This window comes from Liolophura sinensis, chromosome 6 (genome assembly GCF_032854445.1).
Source record: "Liolophura sinensis isolate JHLJ2023 chromosome 6, CUHK_Ljap_v2, whole genome shotgun sequence".
In the NCBI taxonomy this organism is placed as follows: Eukaryota; Metazoa; Mollusca; class Polyplacophora; order Chitonida; family Chitonidae; genus Liolophura; species Liolophura sinensis.
In genome coordinates, this window is record NC_088300.1 from 57,278,632 (window position 1) to 57,300,659 (window position 22,028).

A 22,028-nucleotide genomic window follows, 5' to 3' on the forward strand; every position below is an offset into this window, starting at 1 on the left:
GTTGTTGTCAGGACAGCGCGTGCGTACTCTGTGGCTTGAAAATGGCGGCCTACCTGTTCTGCCTGACGGCGGAGGGGGGAGTGCCCCTGTTTTCCAGAACTAAGGGCGATCTAAAACCGGTAAGATGTGTTGATTGCAAGTATTTTACTTCACGGTGATTTACTGACCCATTGAGTAATACTGTGGAAGTCGTGGAATACTTTTTGACACAAAAAAACAGTTCCAAACCACTGTCAATCAAAGTTGACAGGTTATGGAGGCCTCGGACGGGGGGCGTCATAATCGTTTTTTCCACTTTTTCATAGAATTAGCCCCCAAAAAAAAGCGTTTTGTGGGTTGTAGTAGTAAGTTTAAGCCAGTTTATTGACGAAATCTCCAGAGAAGTTAGTGTATTTGCGTTGCATTTTATGTTCTTCTTTTTTTTAATTTTTGAAAATTGTGATTATATGTAGTATATCGGTAGTTGATATTTATATTTAACTGGATAAAGACATGCAGGCCTACAGTATTTTTAAGGGTTTAAGCAGGTTCCCAAACTTATTGTCCATTTACTTGCGTAAACTGCAAGTTGGGGGAATGGCATAGCAATGATTTATGATTTCCAAAAAATGAAAACCAGCCACGATAGCACAGTTGGTGGAGCATCTTCGGCGGGAGCAGTAGATCCAGGATCAATCCTGGGTCGGGTCACATCTAAGACCTTAAAAAAGAGGGAGTTGTAACTTCCTCGCTTGGTGTTCAGCATGTAAGGGATAGTGCAACGACTGGTTGACCCGTATCAATATAATGGCTCGGGTGGGGTGACTTACTTGCCTTCAGTAAGTCATCTCAGTGAAGCAGCACTACATAAAAGAGCGATGGAAATCCGTCCTGCAGCAGGATGGGCAGAAAGCTGCAGATAGAAAGCTGCAGACAATGCGTCGTTCTGGTCCAGTCCAAAATGAGGCTATTCTGTATGACAGTTCGGAAGGTGGAGGCCACATGACCACCCTCTCTGGAAAAGCTGGAAATTATACAAATCTAACAGATACAAGATGGCTGACAGCAATTCAAAAATAGGTATTTTCCTATACAATAACACTGGGAGGACCATTATCTTCACCCACACCTAGCTTCCGATCCATGTTGCAGAATATGGCAATGTGCTGGGTTTCAGTTGGAGAAGAGGGTACTTTACATGGAGAAATATTAGCAGCATATGGTCTTTGTGGAGTGTGGTAGCTATAGGTGCGAGGGTAACAGAGAGAAACAGCCATAAATGTTTCTGATTTACAGTTAGAGTAAGCACATTTTCCACTTGAGATCGTGGCTTCTGCTAAATGTCATAATCGTTTTTTCCACTTTTTCATAGAATTAGCCCCCAAAAAAAAGCGTTTTGTGGGTTGTAGTAGTAAGTTTAAGCCAGTTTATTGACGAAATCTCCAGAGAAGTTAGTGTATTTGCGTTGCATTTTATGTTCTTCTTTTTTTTAATTTTTGAAAATTGTGATTATATGTAGTATATCGGTAGTTGATATTTATATTTAACTGGATAAAGACATGCAGGCCTACAGTATTTTTAAGGGTTTAAGCAGGTTCCCAAACTTATTGTCCATTTACTTGCGTAAACTGCAAGTTGGGGGAATGGCATAGCAATGATTTATGATTTCCAAAAAATGAAAACCAGCCACGATAGCACAGTTGGTGGAGCATCTTCGGCGGGAGCAGTAGATCCAGGATCAATCCTGGGTCGGGTCACATCTAAGACCTTAAAAAAGAGGGAGTTGTAACTTCCTCGCTTGGTGTTCAGCATGTAAGGGATAGTGCAACGACTGGTTGACCCGTATCAATATAATGGCTCGGGTGGGGTGACTTACTTGCCTTCAGTAAGTCATCTCAGTGAAGCAGCACTACATAAAAGAGCGATGGAAATCCGTCCTGCAGCAGGATGGGCAGAAAGCTGCAGATAGAAAGCTGCAGACAATGCGTCGTTCTGGTCCAGTCCAAAATGAGGCTATTCTGTATGACAGTTCGGAAGGTGGAGGCCACATGACCACCCTCTCTGGAAAAGCTGGAAATTATACAAATCTAACAGATACAAGATGGCTGACAGCAATTCAAAAATAGGTATTTTCCTATACAATAACACTGGGAGGACCATTATCTTCACCCACACCTAGCTTCCGATCCATGTTGCAGAATATGGCAATGTGCTGGGTTTCAGTTGGAGAAGAGGGTACTTTACATGGAGAAATATTAGCAGCATATGGTCTTTGTGGAGTGTGGTAGCTATAGGTGCGAGGGTAACAGAGAGAAACAGCCATAAATGTTTCTGATTTACAGTTAGAGTAAGCACATTTTCCACTTGAGATCGTGGCTTCTGCTAAATGTAAATGCCGACGTGTGGCTGAGAGTCGAGAATTATCTCCCTTAAATGATGTTTTGAATAGAAACGTAGTTCATGTGACTCCGACAACCAGATTGAAATGGTGACCGCACAGGGGTAGACCCTGAAAATGTTTTTTTTTGTGAACCAGCCATGGTTAGACCAGGTGATGCAGACATGCCTTTTTTGATAACAGAAAGTTTTATTGAACAGTAATTGGTATATTTCAGTGAAATATATAATATAAAGCACCAATGAAGTAAATAAATGAATAAAATGTTATGTCATGGATCCGTGTATCTGCAGGTAAATTTTGTTACCTGCCCAATTTCGTTAGTTTTCATTCTGTAGCTCCCTTAGTCAGCATGCATGAAAAGGAGCACTATAGTACACTATGCTATTCGCCCAAGAAGGAATCTCCTTAAGCTGAATAATTTTTGTTTTGAACTTTGGAATCAGTGTAGCCTATGGAACAGCCAGAGTCCTGTTTTCAGCGAATGCATTTACTATGGTGTTATACATGTTTTCACTCCATACTTCTATGGAACACGTGCTACAGTACATGTGGCTGCTTGGAAACAAAATCAAAAGTTTATGAGATATGATCATGATTTTCCTTTGTCTACAACCAACATGAATGTCCACAGTTCTTTATATTAGAATGTTACATGAACCTCAGTTCCCATCATATGTAGTCTCACCCTGACCACATAACAGGACCTTTCAGAGCTTTTCATAGAACAGAATGGTTTGATTTCTCTCAGTGACAGGTCACCAAAAAATTGACCAAAAATTTGAAAATTCACTAAGTTTACAATCATATTTATGTCAGTATCCATGCATGTCTATGTCTATGAAGACTGTATATTTACTTGGAGTTCCCATAATCAAAATGCTGTCACATGACTTAGTCATTTTGAGCCCGAACAAGTCAGGAAGTTGTTTAGTAGACAAGACTTTTGTCAACAAACCAATCGAATCGCAAAGGAACGAAAGGGCACTTTTTCGCAAGAGCCCTCCGATATGATGGACTGAACAGTGTCAATAAGTGCCAGTTAAGCTGAACTAGAGGACGAAAGATAAGGCTGGCATAAGGACTTTTATTATATGACATGGTGAAGTAGCACCGTAAATGGGAAACAGGTAAAAGTGAACATTGTGTTTTTGTTAAAGAATAGAACAATAAGAAGTTGTTAAACTCGTCACCTAAAGTTTGCTGAAAACCCTGAAATTGTGAACAAACAGAAAGTTAGTTACTGACAGGTTAACGTTTGTGGTAAATGCTTTACCAGTATTTTGGTAAAAATAAAAGAACTACCCTAAATGACTATAAATTTTTACCATGACAAACTTGTGCATTTTTCCTGATTCTGAGAGTTCTATTGATTTTATAAAGGTGTTTTGATGTATGCTTGGAACATGGGATATTTTACTTGAAAATTGTAAGTTTCAGCATGAAAAACAATGTGGTGGGACATTTATTTGTCTCTAAAATGCACTTTTATGGGCGAAATTTTAGGTCATTTAGGGTAGATAAAGGATAGAACTACACATATGAGCTGACAGAAAGTTGGCTACCAGCAATTTGTGGTAAACAATAAAGTTCTGAACTAATAGAACAAAATGTTAGCTGTATAATTTATACATTCCCTGCATGAAGAATCTACTGTACTAACATACTTATTTGTAGCTGTTTTCATTACACAAGGCAGAAATAATGCAGCCTGCACACAACCGATATATTAGTAAGTAGTATATAATTTATCTCAGACAGACAACATGCAAGTGATAGCAGGAGGCTAAGAGAAAAAGCAAATGACTAGCTAGTGATGATAATAACAAACTGTTACATTTTGTTTTCACATTTTCAAGTCCATATGGCATATTATTCTCCAGTCCGGAGTGACACAGAAATGAAAAGAAAGAAAAGCTTGCAATGCCCATTTGTGATAGCTGTCACAGGTGGAGCATGTTAGTGAAGAAAGTAAATGAAACCTAAACTTTTACGGTTATGATTATGCTTCGTTTTAATAATTGCACAATGTTTATTGAATTTTTTTCATGGTTGCGAGGATAGAGACAAATGTTAGAAACCTGCTTTTGTATATGTAATTTTGCTGTTCAGGGTTCAGGTGAACATTAGAATATACGCTTCACAGTATGTGATACCTAAGAGAACAAAGTCAGTTTCTCCATGACATTAGATGTTTCATCATTTCTTCTTTTCTAGTTTCAGCTGGAGCGTCCATGGTTTATATGTATTGATGAACTTTATGGGTTCTTTGCACTCAAGTTAAATTAAGATATTAATATACATTTTCAAGTGTAAGATGTTATATGGTAAAATTGTCAACCACCTGTAAACCACAACATTGAAATTAAGAAATTCCATTTCTGAAAATATAATACATTATACTTCACAGAATGTTGCATTTTGTCACTTTAGATTTGATCTTATTTAGCAACCAGAACTATTTGATGTTATACTAGTGGTGCTGGTCAGTTTAAAGGTACATGTACATGTATATGTTACTCTCTTTGATTTATTTTTTATTTTATGTCATGCATAAAAATACACCTGTATGAGGCAGTCAGTTTTATAGGTGTGAAAAAAACTGTTACTGATAGGTTGAACCTAACCCCATGCTCTAAATAATAGATCCTATACTATTAAATGCATACATTATAAATTTTAATACTTTAATCCCTTCACTTATGACTTTTAGCTCGCCCCTAAACAGGGCGCCTCAGTATATTGTCTTACCAGTCATCACCTGTGGTGACAAAACCAAAGTATGTAAAGTAAACCACTGACCTTTGGCAAGCTACTGAGGAAATTTCCCACTTGTGACATACACCACTTACATATTTCTTATCAAATGATATTGCACTGTTCCTGTATTTACTTTCGTGAGCGGTAGGTAGATCCAGGGTCAATCCGGCCTGCACATTACATGCACTCTATGGATTCCTTTGTTATATGACTGAAAGATAGTTAAGTACGACATTAAACCCCAAGCACTCAACAACTCCTGTATTTACCAGTACACCTGTGCTATGCCCAGTACTCAGTACATGTGTGTTATGGTATGCTGTTCTCATGCGAGAATTAAGAGTTTGAAGATTAAGAAATTTCATTTCTTTGTGTTTAACTGCTTTCCTGTCTTTTACAAATAAGTGTATGTGTCCTGTACTTTCTCTCCTTATGTCCCCAGCATATGGTAGAGTGGGTGCCTTAAGCATGGGATGCTGCCAGGCAGAGTGTACAAAGTTGAACAGTGGTCCAAAGCTCCATGTCTCATGCAGCATGTAAGCACTTCAGCTCTGTGCGATATGTGTTTGTTTAGCTTTGTGTACCCCCTGTTAATTAAGTTGGCTCATAAATAAATTTGTTGCTGGGAGGAATGTGAGGTGAGCTGATTGGTGGGTTTCTACACAGCTTGGGCAGATTTCCTCACTCTTCCTCGTTGACATTTGGTAAATTTACCTGTGTTTTTTCTGGGGCAGTCAACATGTCATGGTTTCAGATGTTGATTTTCTCATTTGCTGTCTTTACTGTGCGTGCTGGCTTAGGGCCTCAGTTTATGTAACAAATATCTTTGTGTTGATGTTTGGTAGAAGTGTTACTCTTATACAGAATATCTGATCCAGAGCCTTGGGACTGGACATTCGTAGCATGGTTTGTCTGTAATGCTGATATTGGTGTTTGGAGCAATCATAAACAGGGCCAGATTTGCTGTTTGAGGCCAGCAAGGGGTCGCTAACACAGGTCAAGTTGACTTTGGCCGTAACCATAGCTACTCCACCAGTTTAAATTTTGGTGTTGTATTTTCACAGGGTAGCCAGCTTCTCCTGAATTATGAGTTGGATTTATTCCTATATATGTTATATGGGGGTTTATTTGAAAAGCCAGGCCATTGCGTATTTTTGAAATGACCCTGCCTTGTCAGGTGTGTTGACAAATATTTTTTTCAAATGACTTTGTGTGAACAACATTTGGGACCTGTTTTCTCCTTCAGCTTTTGTTTTGAGATATACATGCATGTTGGCAGTGAGCTAACTAAGTCTATTTGAGTGTACCGCAACTGGTAACACGGTGGTGTGTGTAAGTACATGTATGTATACTTATTAATACTTTTGGCATGGGTTTTATGTCTTGACATGTTGTGACAATTCTGTTAGTAAACATTCCTGCTGTAAGAGAGGTTTGGAGCGGATGGATGGATGGGCTTCTCTGTTCATATGTAAATTTGCAAATTCTTCTTATTCGTGTTAAGATAAGAAGAAGAAAAAGTAAGATTGTATTAAAAAAGAGACTTGCCAAGTTAATTCCTCTGTGCTCATGTGCCAGTGTTAATAGGTCTGTCAGCATGGAATGATTAAGCAATCTAAAGCACATCACACACGTAGTGCAATATTTTGACAAAGGGAAAAGATGTGAATAAAAAGGAAAAAAAAATGAAAGAACATTATGAAACAGTGTAAAGTGTACTTAAATCAGGATTTGTATTTTGCAATTTTTTTTTCTCTTACAAAACGTGTGTTAACTGAGATTAAGGTTTAAAATATCAGCCATTCATTGAAAGATGGACTTTAGTGGAAAATGCCATTGACAGTGTTTCGGGCATGTAGTTCTTAGCTCATTGTGTACTTTCTGGCAGAAATTATCTAGCCCTTGGTTAATGGAATCAGGTGTTCAAATCCACCGTTTGCTGCTTCATGTGTGATTTTATGTCAGGAGGTTTGTCAATCAGATACCTGGCAATTAGGCCATGGTTTCCCTTTCCCAACCAGGACCTTAACCTTAATCCTTCAGTCTTTTCCCATTAAAAGAGCAACTTTAAGTGCAATTTATGCAAATTTTTATTTTTATTTTGGGGACAAAAATACATTGGTTGGATAGACCAATTTCAGAGCTTGTCAAAAAGTATAATTTTATCCGTCTACACAGAAGAATCCCCTAAGAATTTGCTTGAATAAACACGTTGCAAACATGCAAAAAGGTTGAAGAATTACTGGAACCCTTTTCTTCCCTTTTCTGTTTTACATGTTTAAGTAAAATATATTCTTGATTACTGTAATGATCAATAATTAAACAATATGCTTAGCAGAATTTCTGAAATATGGTAGTTTTGGACCTGGAAACGTTAAGAACTGTCAGTTTAAAATTGAAGTCACCCTCATCTTTGCTTGGTGAAGTTAACCAGTTGGTGTCTGCATTATAAAATTAGATTTGTATTTTGTAGTATGTGAGTGAATTTGAGGCTCTTATCTCTGGCACTTTTATGAAGAAAAAAACATGACATGTAAATTTGTCTGGGATAGTACTCTTATGTATGTATGTTGTGAATGTGGTAACTACGACAACAGACAGCAGTGTTTGTTGTGTAGTGGCCTGAGAGAGAGAACACCTGACAAATCTTTTCTACACAACAGCGTTACTCAGATACCACCAGAACCCGGCTCTGTACCATTACTTATTGATGCTAACCTTTTGTTCCATAAGTCACGTTCCTTATATATAGGTGTAAGACAAACAAATAGACTCTGCCCTCAGGACTGTGTGTGTGCGTACATGTAATACCAATACAGCAGGAATAAGCTGGGACTAGGGAAGCCTTACCTGAACCGACCAATATCATGTGCCTTATAAACACTGACTATGTTCATGTAACCACTGTGGTCAGACAAGTGCATTATTTATCATACTTGTATACCTATAAAATCTACTTTGGTACAATACGAAATGCTGTTTATGAATTATTCAATCTTAAGGTCGTAATTACGTTAGAATTGTTGTTTAGCTGACTCATTAGCCATTAGCATTCATGTGAATGGGAACAACATTGGATTTCAGCATTTTAAGTTGTGTCCAAAATTGCAAATGCATTATCATATTTTGTATTGATGCATGTTTTGGAAGTGTTACATGTTAACATTGTGGCCTACTGCAAGTGCATCAGAACCACTTCAAAAATTTAGAGAGGGAGGGCTAAGTATCAGTTTATGGGACGTTCCAAGGACTTGCCTATACAAAGTGGCTGCATTCAAGCGGCCACTGTGCTGGTACATGTAAAACACCAGGATAGAACTAAATCTTAAATTACAAACTCATATACCAATAATAAATTTTCTTTATGTTGAGATAATTATAAAAAAAAATTTAAAAATTGACTCTTATCTCTTGCATAATTTTTTTATTTGTTGATTTATTTATTTTTAAAATTAATAATTTTGGTTGGTTTTGGTTTCCATTATATAACTATAGGACGTATCAGTGAGAACACACCCTTTCCCATTCGCTTGACTCCTTTTAGTGCTTGCCACTCAGAATGTCCCTGTCAGAACCCTTGGTAAGGGAGGAGATTCAGCTCCGCTCTTATACATTCAATACGCATCATCAATAAAAAGAACAACAAAACAGGCAGGTTATTTCATTATTGCATTTAGTATAATAATGTACTTTTCACTTATTTCTTTACAGCTACCCTTCCCTGTCATAGGTTCGCTAAATGGTGTGCACATGTTTGCCAGCAATCAAGCAGTATCATTACTGTCCACAACTACTGATGATGCTAAAGTTGTATGGCGAGTATTTCATGACAGGTCAGTAAATGTGACCATCTGCTCCAAGGGAGAAAACTTTGATTCGTGTAATGCAAGAGTTATCCCCCATGCGGGTGAGGTGTGTGGTCAAGTTTGGTTGGTTCATGTAAAATGTAGTGTTTAAATTAAGATTTGAAAATGTATGGTACATGCAGTACATACATGTAATTACATGTAGCTACTAGAAATAAAGTAACACAATCATATAATGTTCTATGTTGCTGTAAATATATTAAGTCCAGCTCATGCTGGTTTTCTCTCTGGCCGCATGTGGGAAGGTGTGACAGCAACCTGCGGATGGTCGTGAGTTTCCCCCGGGCTCTGTCCCGTTTCCACCCATCATAATGCTGGCCGCCGTCCTATAAGTGAAATATTCTTCAGTGGGGTGTAAAAGTCCAATCAAATGAGTAAATAAATAAATGTTACATAAACTGTTTTATATACATGTGGAGTATAAATGTTAGAGGTTTGTGTTTTAATTTTGTATTGCCAGTTAAGAGAAGTGTCTTAAGAATCAAAAAGCTATGCTACATGAACATAATATCAGATCTTATCACTTACATTTGGAGACGCTGATCGATAGTCCTTGTACCAAGAGTTATTTCCCCCTGTTAGTCATCAGTACTGAGTAATCACTGATGTTTGACCCTTGACTTTGCAGTCTGACATTGATCATGGTGAGTGGAGATGACAATGCCTGTGACTGCCACTTTAACCAGCTACTAAACCTAGTCTTCCAGTCTATGGTGCTAGTGTATGGCCAGGATGATCTCATCCACATCAAAAATGTGGAGAGGTTCAAGAAAGAGATCAAGGTGAGTCACATGAATCCCTTGTTACCAGACATGTGTAACTTCTGACTGAGCACTATCAGGCTTTTTTTTCTGGAAAGTTTAGGAAATTTATTTATATCATTTGTGTTTTATGCCTTGCTCAAGAATATTTCACTTATATGACAGCTGCCAGCATTTTGGGGGGAAGAAAGTGGGCAGAACCAGGTAGAAAGTTTAGGAAATAGGAAGATAATGTTGCCAAAGTGCTTTAGATGAAGATGTTTTATTATTCCCACCTTAACTTTCAGAATAATAATTTGTACTCTTACATTCACTTACCTGGACTTTTGTTTTTTTTTGGCTTATGCTGTTTCCATCATATGAAAACTGCTCATAGTTGTTTGTGAATTCTGAAGACCGTCATGTCACAATGAACATGGATGTATCTGGGGCATGAACACTTTCCAAACCTCACCATTTTACAAACTGACAATTTCTTTTCACTTGACTGAGTCACATGGCTAGATGCACTAGGCATCGTCAGGAAAAGATAAACTCACACAAGGTGATTAAAACACATTTAATCCAGTGATAAACAGTAGATATTTGAGTCTTGACTTAATTTTCCCTGATGATGACCTATTGTGAAAGGAGAAACGGCTATTAATTTTAAGGAAATGGGTTACCTGGCTAGCAGTTTAGCCATATGTTGTGAATGTCAGTCATTGAAGTTGTTTTTTTTTTCTCTTCAACAATCAGAAGACAATATCTGTGATATCCCAATAATATATCTAACACATTTATGTTTCTACTTTTTAACCACTCCAACTTATTCATCGCATGCATTCATAACTGCATTAATCCAAGTGTGTTGTAAAAAAGTAATAAAAATTTGTCCATTTGAAGTTTGCCTGTTACTTTTGCGTTGATTGTGGCCTTAAAAGTCTCCCTTATACACACACAACAAAGTAACAAAAAGTAGAAATTCTTTCAGGACTACAAGAAACCTCTTTTTTTTGTGGGGCACAGCCTAAGACAGCAGAGTGCCAGAAGTATAAGGATTGAGAGCAGTTTAATTTGATGTGAAGTTGAGGTTACATTTCACATAGTTGTTGTAAGATTTGTGATTGTCACATAACAACTTGTTGATTATTCCTGTGCTCATTTCACCAGTCTGAGTGGTCGCACTTTTCACAGTTGACACCAAAAAGCATGACTACAGAACTGACTACATAATTACGTACAGTTTTATTTTAAAACTGGTGATTTAGAAATGAATGGAAGGTTGTTTCAGTGGTATGTATTTCTTTATGATTAAACTTTCAAATGGCTAACAATATATTGTTATTGATGCTGTTTGCTTTGTAATTTTTGTTTTGCAGTTGTCATTTTATGTTTTTTTATGTGTTTGGTATGTAGCTAACATTATTTTTTTTTTTAATTGTTATTGAATGGTTTTTCACTCACAGTTATTATGGAATTATGTCTTTCGACTTATTAGGTATGCTATCACATGGTGGACACCTTACTCAGCCATGATGAGTTGTCTACCTTTAGCGATGTCACAAATGCTGTGGACACTATTCTTGCCCCAGAAAATCAAGTATTGCAGGTAATGATAATAACCTGGTTACTTTGTTTGTTAAACTTATTTTGTTAAATATGACTATTTTCTGATACCTTCTTATACAACTGTATTTTAATCCTGGTGCTTTTGTGGAAAGGACAGTTTGGATGTAAAATTTTATTGTTGGTCTACCATGTGAACTGTTGTTAGCTATGTGAGATAATAACATTGAGAGGCCCCCCTTATTCCTTTGAAACATTATGTACAAGTCTGCTTTTCACACATCAACTTGATATTGGACGAGTTAAGGTTTTGGTATGTCCTGCCTTGTTCTGCCGTTAAACTTTATAAGTTGTTTCATCACAGTGTATTCTGTGTCTTATTGTTTGATGTTTCCAGGTATGTTGAACTTATTTTATTACGATACATACATGTTTTAAAGCGTTAATGTTCGTACAACCATTATGAGTAGCGTTTCTGTGATGGAAGAGTACCCGGTAGTATTTACAGTTATTTGATGACATCGCCCGCAAGCAGTGAAACGTAGTGCTTCGGCCATACTGAAAATCTATGTGCGGCGATTGACCAATCTTTTAGTGTTCCTGTTTATGTTTTGTATACGTGCTGATATTGTTGTAGAGCTGTAGCGAGATTTGCTTAGTGTTGTACAGTAAGATTTTAAACTGTTAAAGCAGTGTTTAGCCAAGCCTGAATGTAAGCAGACAAAATACCATAAATCTAGACTACTTCACAAACCGTACATTGTAACCTAGCATAGCGACACACACTTACCAAGTGTAGCCTAGTACTGCGGCCTCACAATGTTACATTGGGTCCAGCACAGATCAATGTATTTTGTATGTAGCAGTAAAGTATTGCATTTAAAGTATATACCAGAATGGGAGAATCCTATGTGTTAATGTTAGACAGTTGACTACACTGAGAGAAAAAAACAACAGTCCAAGTGATATTGGTTGAAACATAACTCATGTTTGTGGTACAGCTCATGTCGTTTATTTTATGGTGTGTTACATCTGACATGTTGCTATGTCTTAATTTGTAATTTTAAATAAGTGGTTCTGCTGTTAAACTTGACTAGGTGTTACATCACAGTTTATCCAGTGTCTTATTGTTTGATCAAACCAAACCTGAACCCGGAAAGTCAGTAACAGCTATGCACATGTATTTCAGGGTGCTGCTCCATTCAGCATTTTGAGTGCTTGTACTATGTCACCAGTAACTGGTACAACATATGGATACAGTATATATCAGAAGAGTTTATAAGTAAGGTCTAAATTTACAAGGTTGTTTTTCCCTGAAGCATGTTGGATGACAAAGTAGGAGACAAGCATAAGTAACAACATGTAATAAATGTAAAATTTCCTAACCTCCTGTTTTGTCTGAATTGACCAGGCATTTCTAGATGCGTTTGTGGAAGCTGCAGACAGTTCATACGGCTGCCTATTAGTGCACGGGAAGGTGGCTGTGGCCACGCGGAAATGGTGGACATTCACTTCCACAGAGCTAGTTCTCCTCTCCATGATTGTGGCTGCCTCTCCAAAATGTTCGTCTCGAGATATTCCAGTGTTCCTGCCACACACCAGCCCTACGGTGAGGGATATCTGGTTGCCTGTGCTTTATGATAGGCCCTCTATGGTGTGACAGTCTGTTGTAATAGAAAGATTTCATACCCTGCAAAAAAGACAACTGTTTTTCATTGTGCAGTTCATAAATTATAATAGTTTTACTATGATCACTGGATTTATATAGCTGTAAGTTGTGTGAAATTATGGAAAAATGAATTATTCTGAAAGATTCTTTACTATTTACTAGTATGTAAAGGTGAAATATCAGGATTTCCTGTACAGATTAGAGTGGTATTTTACATTATCAAAATTGCAATTTGAGTAATAATTAGAACATTAAAAAATAAAGATGAAATAACATAAATATTGCTTTCATGACAGATGGATTGGATTTGGGCTTCCTAAGTTATCATTGTCTTCTAAGTCAAATAGTATTTACAGTAGTCCAACTTCACCAACGTATTTTCCATTCATGTTTTGTGTTCTGTGTTTGTCTTGTTCTACTCTAGGTGCCCCATCGCCTGCTGACCTACCAGCTGATGAAGGGTGTGGAGGTGTGTGCTGTGTGCGGCCCTAACCCTTCACTGGCCAGTCTCGAGATGGAGGTGAGATATAGGGCACAGCACTGATACACTACAACAGTAGTTATGTATGCACAAATGTTACTCTGTTAACCTGCTCAGAGAAAACTCACTCAACATGGCTTTAATGTGATTTCTGGAATTTTGTATTACTCAGTATAAAATATTATTTCATTCTTGTTTGAAAGCATTAATTTTTTGTTTGATAGTCTTAAATGTACCAGTAATTCAATGATTAGGGACGTGCTTCGGCTGCAGCTTTAAATCTGGAAGTTTGTCAGGTACCTGACCAAGAGCAGCCCATATACCTTTTAAACCACTATCATGTAAGTTAAAAAATTATGAGCACAGCACTTACACACTAATCGGGTACCATTCTTGTATGGCACATTTATTAATTTGTTCAGACAACAATATTGATCTCTTCTGAAATCAGAATGCTGGCCTACTGGTGTCATTATCAAATTTTTATTAATCTAGATTAGTGTCACAAGCATGATATTATGCCCATAGATGCGTGTTTGTCAACACATTGAGTTGTTTGTTTTGTTGTAGGTAGGTCGATTCTGGAGAGCAGCGTATGAATCTTTAAAAGCTGTGAGTCGGCTTCATCCGCGGAACTTTCCTACCAACATGCCTATTGACCAAAACATTCTGGGGTAAGGGTTTTCTAGCACTGCCATTGTTTGTAGAGCACCTTGTCTCCACATGTGCAAGGCTTGATATAAGAGAACGATCATTCGGGTTACAGGGAGGTTACGCCATGACAATTTTCTGAGAAAGATTTCTTGTTCGCTGAAGACAAACGGACAAAACTTGAGAAAAATAAAAGAATAATACCCTGAATGACTAAATGTGTCGAAGAGCTGGGGTATTCAATGTGTCAACAATTTATTTCCCGTTCTAGTCACAATTTTCTTTGAAATCGAAATTGTTGTAAATCCAAATCCTGATGATTCAAAACTTTAACAGTTGATGCATCGTGCAAATATCACGATGCACTGCAGCTAGTCTCATGGGGCAAAGAAAGGAAGATTAAAAATCACAGTTAAAAAAAATGCAGTTACCTTCATCTTTCAAGAACATTCGTTTCGCGATAATTAATTTCCTGCTTTTTGAATGGTCGTAGTCAAAGTCTCTTATAAAATCGAAAACCGCATTGTTTAAAAAAGTAGCACGTGCTGCATGAGGCCATTGAAACGATGCACTTCTAACACGTGGTCAGTCGACTTGTTTAATGTTAGCTTACTTACTGTCACGCAGTGCATTGCACTCGGGGTGTATGGAAGTTGTGCACGGACTCTGCTATGGTGAGCTTTATTTAATTCTTTAAAACAATAATTGAAATAACAGTTTTGTTCAGAAATCATTACCAACACCTTACATCGTCCTGAAATATGACTTCAAATTTTATGGTTTCCTGGTACCGGTATAAGTTATACTTATATATTTATCACCATAAAGTAACATTAAAATAAAATTTAAAAAATAAAAAAGCCAAATAATTTTGATTTGAGAAAATAATTTTCGACTTTCGACTGTAATTACTTGGTGTTCATTGTCGTATGTCGGAATAAAAAATAGAGATTAAATGCTATATCACTGCATAATACATACAATGAGATTGTATGGTTTCAGGCCTTACAGTAGGTTGCTGGTGTGAGGTCTTACACACCTTACATGTAGTTACATGCATGTACGCAGAACACTGTCATCATGTACATGGTATAGATCTGTAACACACCGTACATGTAATTACATGCATGTACACATAACACTGTCATGGTATATATAAGTTTACTACTTTGTTATTGTGTACTCATACTTTACAGAAAAAAATTCATGGATGTTCAGGTGTAAGACATATACTGCTACCTGCTTTTTTAAATGACAGTATCAGACTAATAAAGCTGAACTGCAAATTTTTTGATCTGAAACTGAAAGTTATCCGTTATCATTCATTCATTCAGTTTGACAGTCAACCACATCGCAGAATTTTAAAATTCAATATTACATTTTTAAAACAAAAGACAAGCTACATTAAAACTACATCATACTTAATGAATTGTAAACATTGCAGTTTACCTTTAAACTTGAATCATTTGTTGTAAATCTCTGTTGTAAAATGTTGCTTATTACTGTTGAAGCATCCAGGTCCTTTACATTGTAGAATAACATAACATAATATTCCAGTGAACAGTCATATACACATTCTGTACTCCATGACATATCGGGGTGTTGCTGAGTTTAGTGAGCATCGTTGGTGTGATCATCCAGTCAGTCAGTCTGTCATTTCCACATGTGTGTGTTTCCAGGTTTCTACTTGTGAATGTTGAATCTCACAAGAGCTTGTGCACAGTTCAGCCCATGGAAGAAGACACCCGGAAAACAGGTATATGGATTGAATTTTCTGCACGCCCAAATTCTAGGAAATTTTGTCGTGAAATCAAAGTAAAGTGGTGTTTGTCAAGTGGATACTTTCATATGTGTTACAAAAAGAACAGCTGATTTATGGGTGATAATCTTGTTTCACACAAATGAGCAGCATTAATTCTGTTTGAGGGTTTCATCAGTAGGTTGTCTCAAGTGTCTTTGAAAAATCCTGCTCTGATCAAATGAAATGGGAAGTATAGGGACGACATCTTCAAATTTTATATTGTGACAATCTACAGTTATCTCAGCTCACAGCACCCCTGAACTAGCTTATCCAGCAATCAGTTACCTATAGTCTAAGACTGTGCTGTAGGAAGTTTTGACATGTGTTGGCATGCTTGAAAACTGGTGGTTATATAAGGGACTGACTCCACAAGCACAAGTCTGATTTAAGTCAAAAAATTTCAAACCTTGCCACAATGCTTAGTATTTGGTAATGGAACTTGAAGTTGAGGTGGTCAAAATTTTCATGTTCAATTCATCACCATTTACCAAGTAATTAAAAAGCTTTAGGTGTGAGATGGCAGCTGAACCAGGAAGAGTGGGATTTGAACTCAGAACCTCAATGGTCAAGGGTCAGTTGTCTGTAGTGAGAGTGGCTCCAGTGAGCTACTGTGAGTGGTTCCCTGATGACTAAGCCAATGAGGGGACCTAGTTTTAACTGACCTCTCTTATTTCTTGTAGGCAAGACAATGGGCACCATGAGGAGGAGGGAAATTCTCAGGTCATTCTATAAATATGTAGTGGGGACTTATTTTCCATCCACTATAGAAGGAAGCTCGGAAGGTAAGTTCAGACAGAGGAGATTTTTTTTTTCTGACAGCATGTTTTCAACATTCTGTCCCACCTTTTTGGCCTGAATTTACATCTTTTACAAAACTTTTATCTGTGTACTCCCACAGAAGGTATGTGTGTTTTATGAATAACACTTAGCATATGATCTCTAATTCTTCCAATTTTCAGGACAGATATTAGTAGTGTTGAAAGTAGAATATTACATTACTTTACCAGCCTTTTGGAAATAAGATATGAGTATGTTGTTCATTAGATGGTCTAACCCTGTGAGAAAAAGGAAAGTCAATATTCCTGCTACAATTACATGTATGTTGGCTTAAATGTTTTACAATTAAAACAATTTGTTTGTTTCACTAAAGATGCAAGCTTCATAAAACTGTAAATTTTTTCTTTACACTCCATAGTTGTCTGAGAATCTTTCAAAATATTGGATGCAGAAGTGGCTGAAAAGGTTGAAGAATTAGGGTTTACTTCATTTTAGTGTTTACTTCATTTTAGTGTTATAAATTTCTTTCCTGTTATAAATTCAACTTTCTTGAGTGATATCTAGTACATATAAAGCTTAGTGACACACAGGAGATATTTCATTGGTGAGGCCTTAGCTTTAGGTGTGTGTGTTAATTACTGAAAGTGTTAAGAATCAGTGTTAAGGTACATATATATGATAAGGATGGTACATGTATCTTTAAAAGTACTGCAAGCACAGGTACATATATTAAGCTCAGGTCTTTACATATGTGTGCATGTAAACCACATTTACACCAAGGAGATGTTCCATCAGTGATGTCTTGCATTTTTTTATTTTTTTATTTATTTTTAATTCTAGCCAGTGAAAAACGCAGAGATTTTAAAGTTAACATTGGGAGAAAAGTAAACAAACAAATTACGTCAAAAGCCTCATAAATATTGGGGAGTAAGATCTTATTTTTTTTTTTTTGAAGGGTTGGTTGGGTGATCTTCCACAAACATAGTTTTGCAGACGTCATGATGGTGGTCAGTTTTTTAGGTGGAGAAAATCGGAGTGCCTGGGGTGAACCAACAAAGTTTGGCAAGATGCAGACAAACTTTCCAAATATTGCATTAGTTGAAAGCCACTTGTCTTCCATCCAATACTGGCGGGCATATCTGTACGTCACACAAGGCACACATTTGCCAAAGCGCTGTGGTTTACCAGTTTGATTCACCCATAAAACTGACTGTCAAATGCCTGTCAATAGGACCTTGACGCCAGTTTATTGGCATCAAATGTACGCTGTTCAGCTCGTCATTAGGATGTCAGAATAAACGCAGAATGGTATTACAGTACAAAATGATACATTCTAACATTGTAGAAGTTGCGGAACCATTATTTTTTTTGACACAACAACATATCAGGATCCTGCTTCACAATAGCGCCACCTTGTGAAATTAAACAATATACCACCATCACTATATTTTTTAATTAAAAAACCTATATTTTCTACTATGTATTGTTAAGAGTGACTCTGTAGACTGTAGTTGTTTTCAGGGGAAATAACTCTTACATGGGATTTTCTCAGGTGTTGACCACACCACTTACATACAGCTTTTGGTGCCAGCTGTATTGCTATGCATGTGCTGTTTTGAAACCCATATACCTACAGAGGTAGATTTCTTATTCACTGACAACCAAGTCTGGAGAAACTCTTCACCAGGACTACTGTGTTGTGGTAACACTTGACCATGTAAAATGTTGAGGTCACTTTCAGTGAAAGCAGAAGGGTTGATCCCATTTTAAGATGGTTTTCCCCTTGAGTATGGAGGTCTTAAAACCCAGCAAAGAGAAGTTGATCATTCCTTCCCTAAATTTACCTGAATATATTTTTGTTAGAATCTGTGGAAAGTACAGATCTATAATAAGTGGTTTCTCTATTAATACTTGATATTTTCTGTGATGAAATTCAAATGACTTCACTCACTATTTTAATACATGCATCACTTTTAGAGCCTAGTCAGTTCAGTCACAAAGTGCTGGAGACTTACATCACCTCTGACACACACAAATGCTACGCCATCCAGAGTGGGCCTCATCAGATGTTTGCTCTCTTTCAACCCTGTCATCCCCACCTTCGCAATGAGTAAGCTCACTCTCACTAATTACCTTGTACTGTAGTCGGCCCAGCCTCAGGAGACCAGCAGTCACTCTCCTACGGGCTTACCAAGGATCACATCACTAAGCCGTTACTTATACCGCTAGGCGATGCGGTATATAATACATGTGATTTTTTAATGTGAAAATTTATTCCCTGTGAACTTTTTCTCAATGGTATGCTGTTATCATTGATGGCCTTTATTAGTATGATTCAGGACATCGCAAACATCTTCTGTCTGTGCACCAGTGGAATATGGGAGGTTGTACGACACGGATACTGTAATTATCCTACACCAGTATAGGTTTCTTAGATTTACACGTCTTTGTGTATCCAAGATTTGTGTGTTCAACACCAATAAATAAACAACTATGTAGAAAATTGTTTGACATTAGCAGTCCAGGTAATAAAAAAGGGACACATTCCTTGTTTTTTATTTGAGTCATACTGGCTCATATGGTTAGAGCACTGGCTGGCTGCAACTGTGAGGCCATTAACCAGTAGGGCCAGCTGTTCAAATCCAGCTATTACTGCTTTGACAGGAGGAGGTTTGTCAATGTTCCTTGCAATGGTCAGTGGGTTACTCAAACCACTCTGGTTTTCTACAGCCATGAACTGACTACTGTCGTGAAGTTGAAGAATTCTTGAAAGAAATTAATTCCCATTTTATTCTAAATTTTACATGGAAAGTATTTGATTTATTTATTTTTTTATTTGATTGGATGTTGTAGTCAAGAATATTTCACTTTTATGACAGCGACCAGCATTATGGTGGGAGGAAACCAGGCAGAGCCAGGGGGGAATACACGAACGTCCGCAGGTTGCTGGTAGACTTTCCTACAAATGGTCAGAGAAGAAGCCAGCATGAGCTGGACTTGAACTCGTAGCGACCACTTTGGTGAGAGGCTCCTGGGTCATGGTCGCCACGGTAGCTTGCTAAACCCCTAGGCCAAGAATTTGATGTGAACTATCCTGTCATCCTTTTGCTTAACAAGTTCTGATAACCATTTGGGTAGATGATACTGTCATGTGACCTTTGATTTTTTTTTCCAGATCTGTAACACAGAAGACAATGACTATGTTTACCAAAGACAAGACTGTCCATTTATAACACATCATAATCTTTTACTAAATGTCATTCCATCAGGACAGCAAAGCTTTTTCTGTATAGGTCTAGTTAATATCATTTTCTGGTTGCTGATATTTTACAAGAATATGAACATGTGACGTCTTATGTATTTCAAAGCTATATTTATGCTTCTTATGTTGATATTATGGTTCTTCAAAACTATTGAAGATTATTTGACAGTTAACGTTTGTAGCAGATGGTATGGTTAGTGGTAGCAAAGTTTATTCAGACAGAAGTTGTTTTCAAGTCTGTTACAGAGGAATATGATGTTTTCATGAGATATAAGCCAGTTTTTATCTAAGTTGTACTTTTTGTACATTAAATAACCAAATAACCGCTTCTTGTGCTGACTTATGGCTAGACTGGATCTGAAGATGATTCTCAGCCTGTCTCATGATACCTCTCTTTTTGGTGAAGTCTTAAGCAACACCAATTATTTTTTGTATGAATGGGCAAGCCTCAAAATTAACATTTTTATTTTGTCCTATGTTGATGTTTTTCAAGGCATTCCAATGGTGTACATGTAAATATCATTTTCAACAGTAAATATTTCTAAGATGACCCACGTTTTCCACAATTTTGATAATTGTCAAGAGTTTTTTTATTTTACACCTTCCTCCTTCACTGCAGAAAGATTTATTTGGCCTGTAAAATAACAAATTAATTGGTGTCACCTAAGAAAACAAATGAGTTAAAAAGCCAACTTCATTTCCCTTCCCAAAAAATGGAAGCAAGAATTTGACTGGATTTTCTTCAGATCTAGAACAGGTCAGCAACAAGTCAGTGTTAGGAATGGCTACTATATGTGGATGTTTACTGCGATTGAAAGTGGACTTCACCTGAAGTTTAATATTTTTCAAGTGGCACATTTTGCTTGGTTCTGATCGATTCATCCACTTTATAAGGCAGCTTAAGAATTTTTCTTAAATTTTGATTAATTTCTTCTCAACAAACCCTGTGTTGGTATCAGAAGTATCATTTTGAGGACTTTATAGAGTATTCTGAATGAAATGTTTATTTCCAGAATCTTTGCTACTCAATTATCATTGGCTTGCTATTGTTCTGTGCAGTGCTCAGCGGTATCAAGTGATGGTGGTTAGGTTTGTGGGTGATGGGGACAGGGCAGGGCCCACAGGAAAGCATCAAGGCCATTCCTTCTCCTGACACACAAACCCTCCAACACAGAAGGCTCCTCCATTGGTTGATTTATTCACAATCACATTTATTAGTCAAATGCTTTTGGTTTTCATTAAGAGATGCCTGTGATCACTGAGCCAGGGATTGTCCCTCATACCACTCAGAATTCTGGTGTCAGTTCAGTCAGTAATGGCTGGTTAAGGGGAACTGTCAGATCTGACTTGTCACACTTCAGTGATCTTTTTCTCTTCAAAGAAACATATGTATAATGTATGTGTTTGTTCATCTGTTGATCTCCCTGTTGGCCATTATAATTATCCAATCAGATACCTTACCTAGGCGATTCCTGACCTGTTGTTTGACATCCTTTTCAGAAATACACAGAATGTCTGTCCACTATCATGCTGCATTATGTTAATTGTATTCTGTTGCAGTTTTAAAAGTCACTGTTTTTCACATTTTGACATTCCTATCTTGTAATATGGGAGAAGCAGTAAAATTTTTGGCTTATTATCTTTGAACCTTCACTTCAAGAGCTTTTCTCGTTCCAAGAGAAATGAGGCGAAAATTTTACAGTGTTCTGTAGGAAACTCTATGGAACAGACCCAACACCATGGTTCAAAAGTTTTAAGATGAATTATGTTTAACCTCAGTAACTGAGGAGTCCTCAAAACAAAATTTCCATGAAATTTGGTGGATGTCATGTTGATAATAATTCTTATGTGACGCCAAAGGTACCTTGGGCCTTACAATTTAACCTGGCATTTAAGATGCATAAGTTTTGACGCTGATGCAGCTGCTAACTAGAGGCATGAGTGCAAGACAGCATCAACGATTGTTTGCTTGTGTCATTCCAAGGAAACATAATGAATCATTTATCCAGAGTGTACTGGAAGTTGAAGCAACATTTTCGAGACGCTACATCAGGTCGCATTGAGTGATGCAGCAA

General features: G+C 37.2%; 1 protein-coding gene across 2 annotated transcripts; it reads left to right on the forward strand.

The window, feature by feature from the left end:
• Positions 1-25: 25 nt before the first annotated feature.
• On the forward strand, positions 26-21,133 carry LOC135467867 (protein fuzzy homolog). 2 transcript variants are annotated; one of them, XM_064745768.1, is made up of 11 exons: positions 26-119; positions 8,849-8,970; positions 9,632-9,785; positions 11,245-11,355; positions 12,724-12,921; positions 13,406-13,501; positions 14,033-14,136; positions 15,793-15,869; positions 16,595-16,696; positions 18,669-18,800; positions 19,865-21,133. In XM_064745768.1, exons 1-11 carry the CDS (start codon positions 42-44, stop codon positions 20,038-20,040), a joined length of 1,350 nt encoding a protein of 449 aa, XP_064601838.1. In that variant the 5' UTR covers positions 26-41; the 3' UTR covers positions 20,041-21,133. The 2 variants fall into 2 exon arrangements, with proteins under 2 accessions (XP_064601838.1, XP_064601839.1); XM_064745769.1 differs by lacking the exon at positions 19,865-21,133 and having other exon boundaries at positions 18,669-19,855.
• Positions 21,134-22,028: the final 895 nt, after the last annotated feature.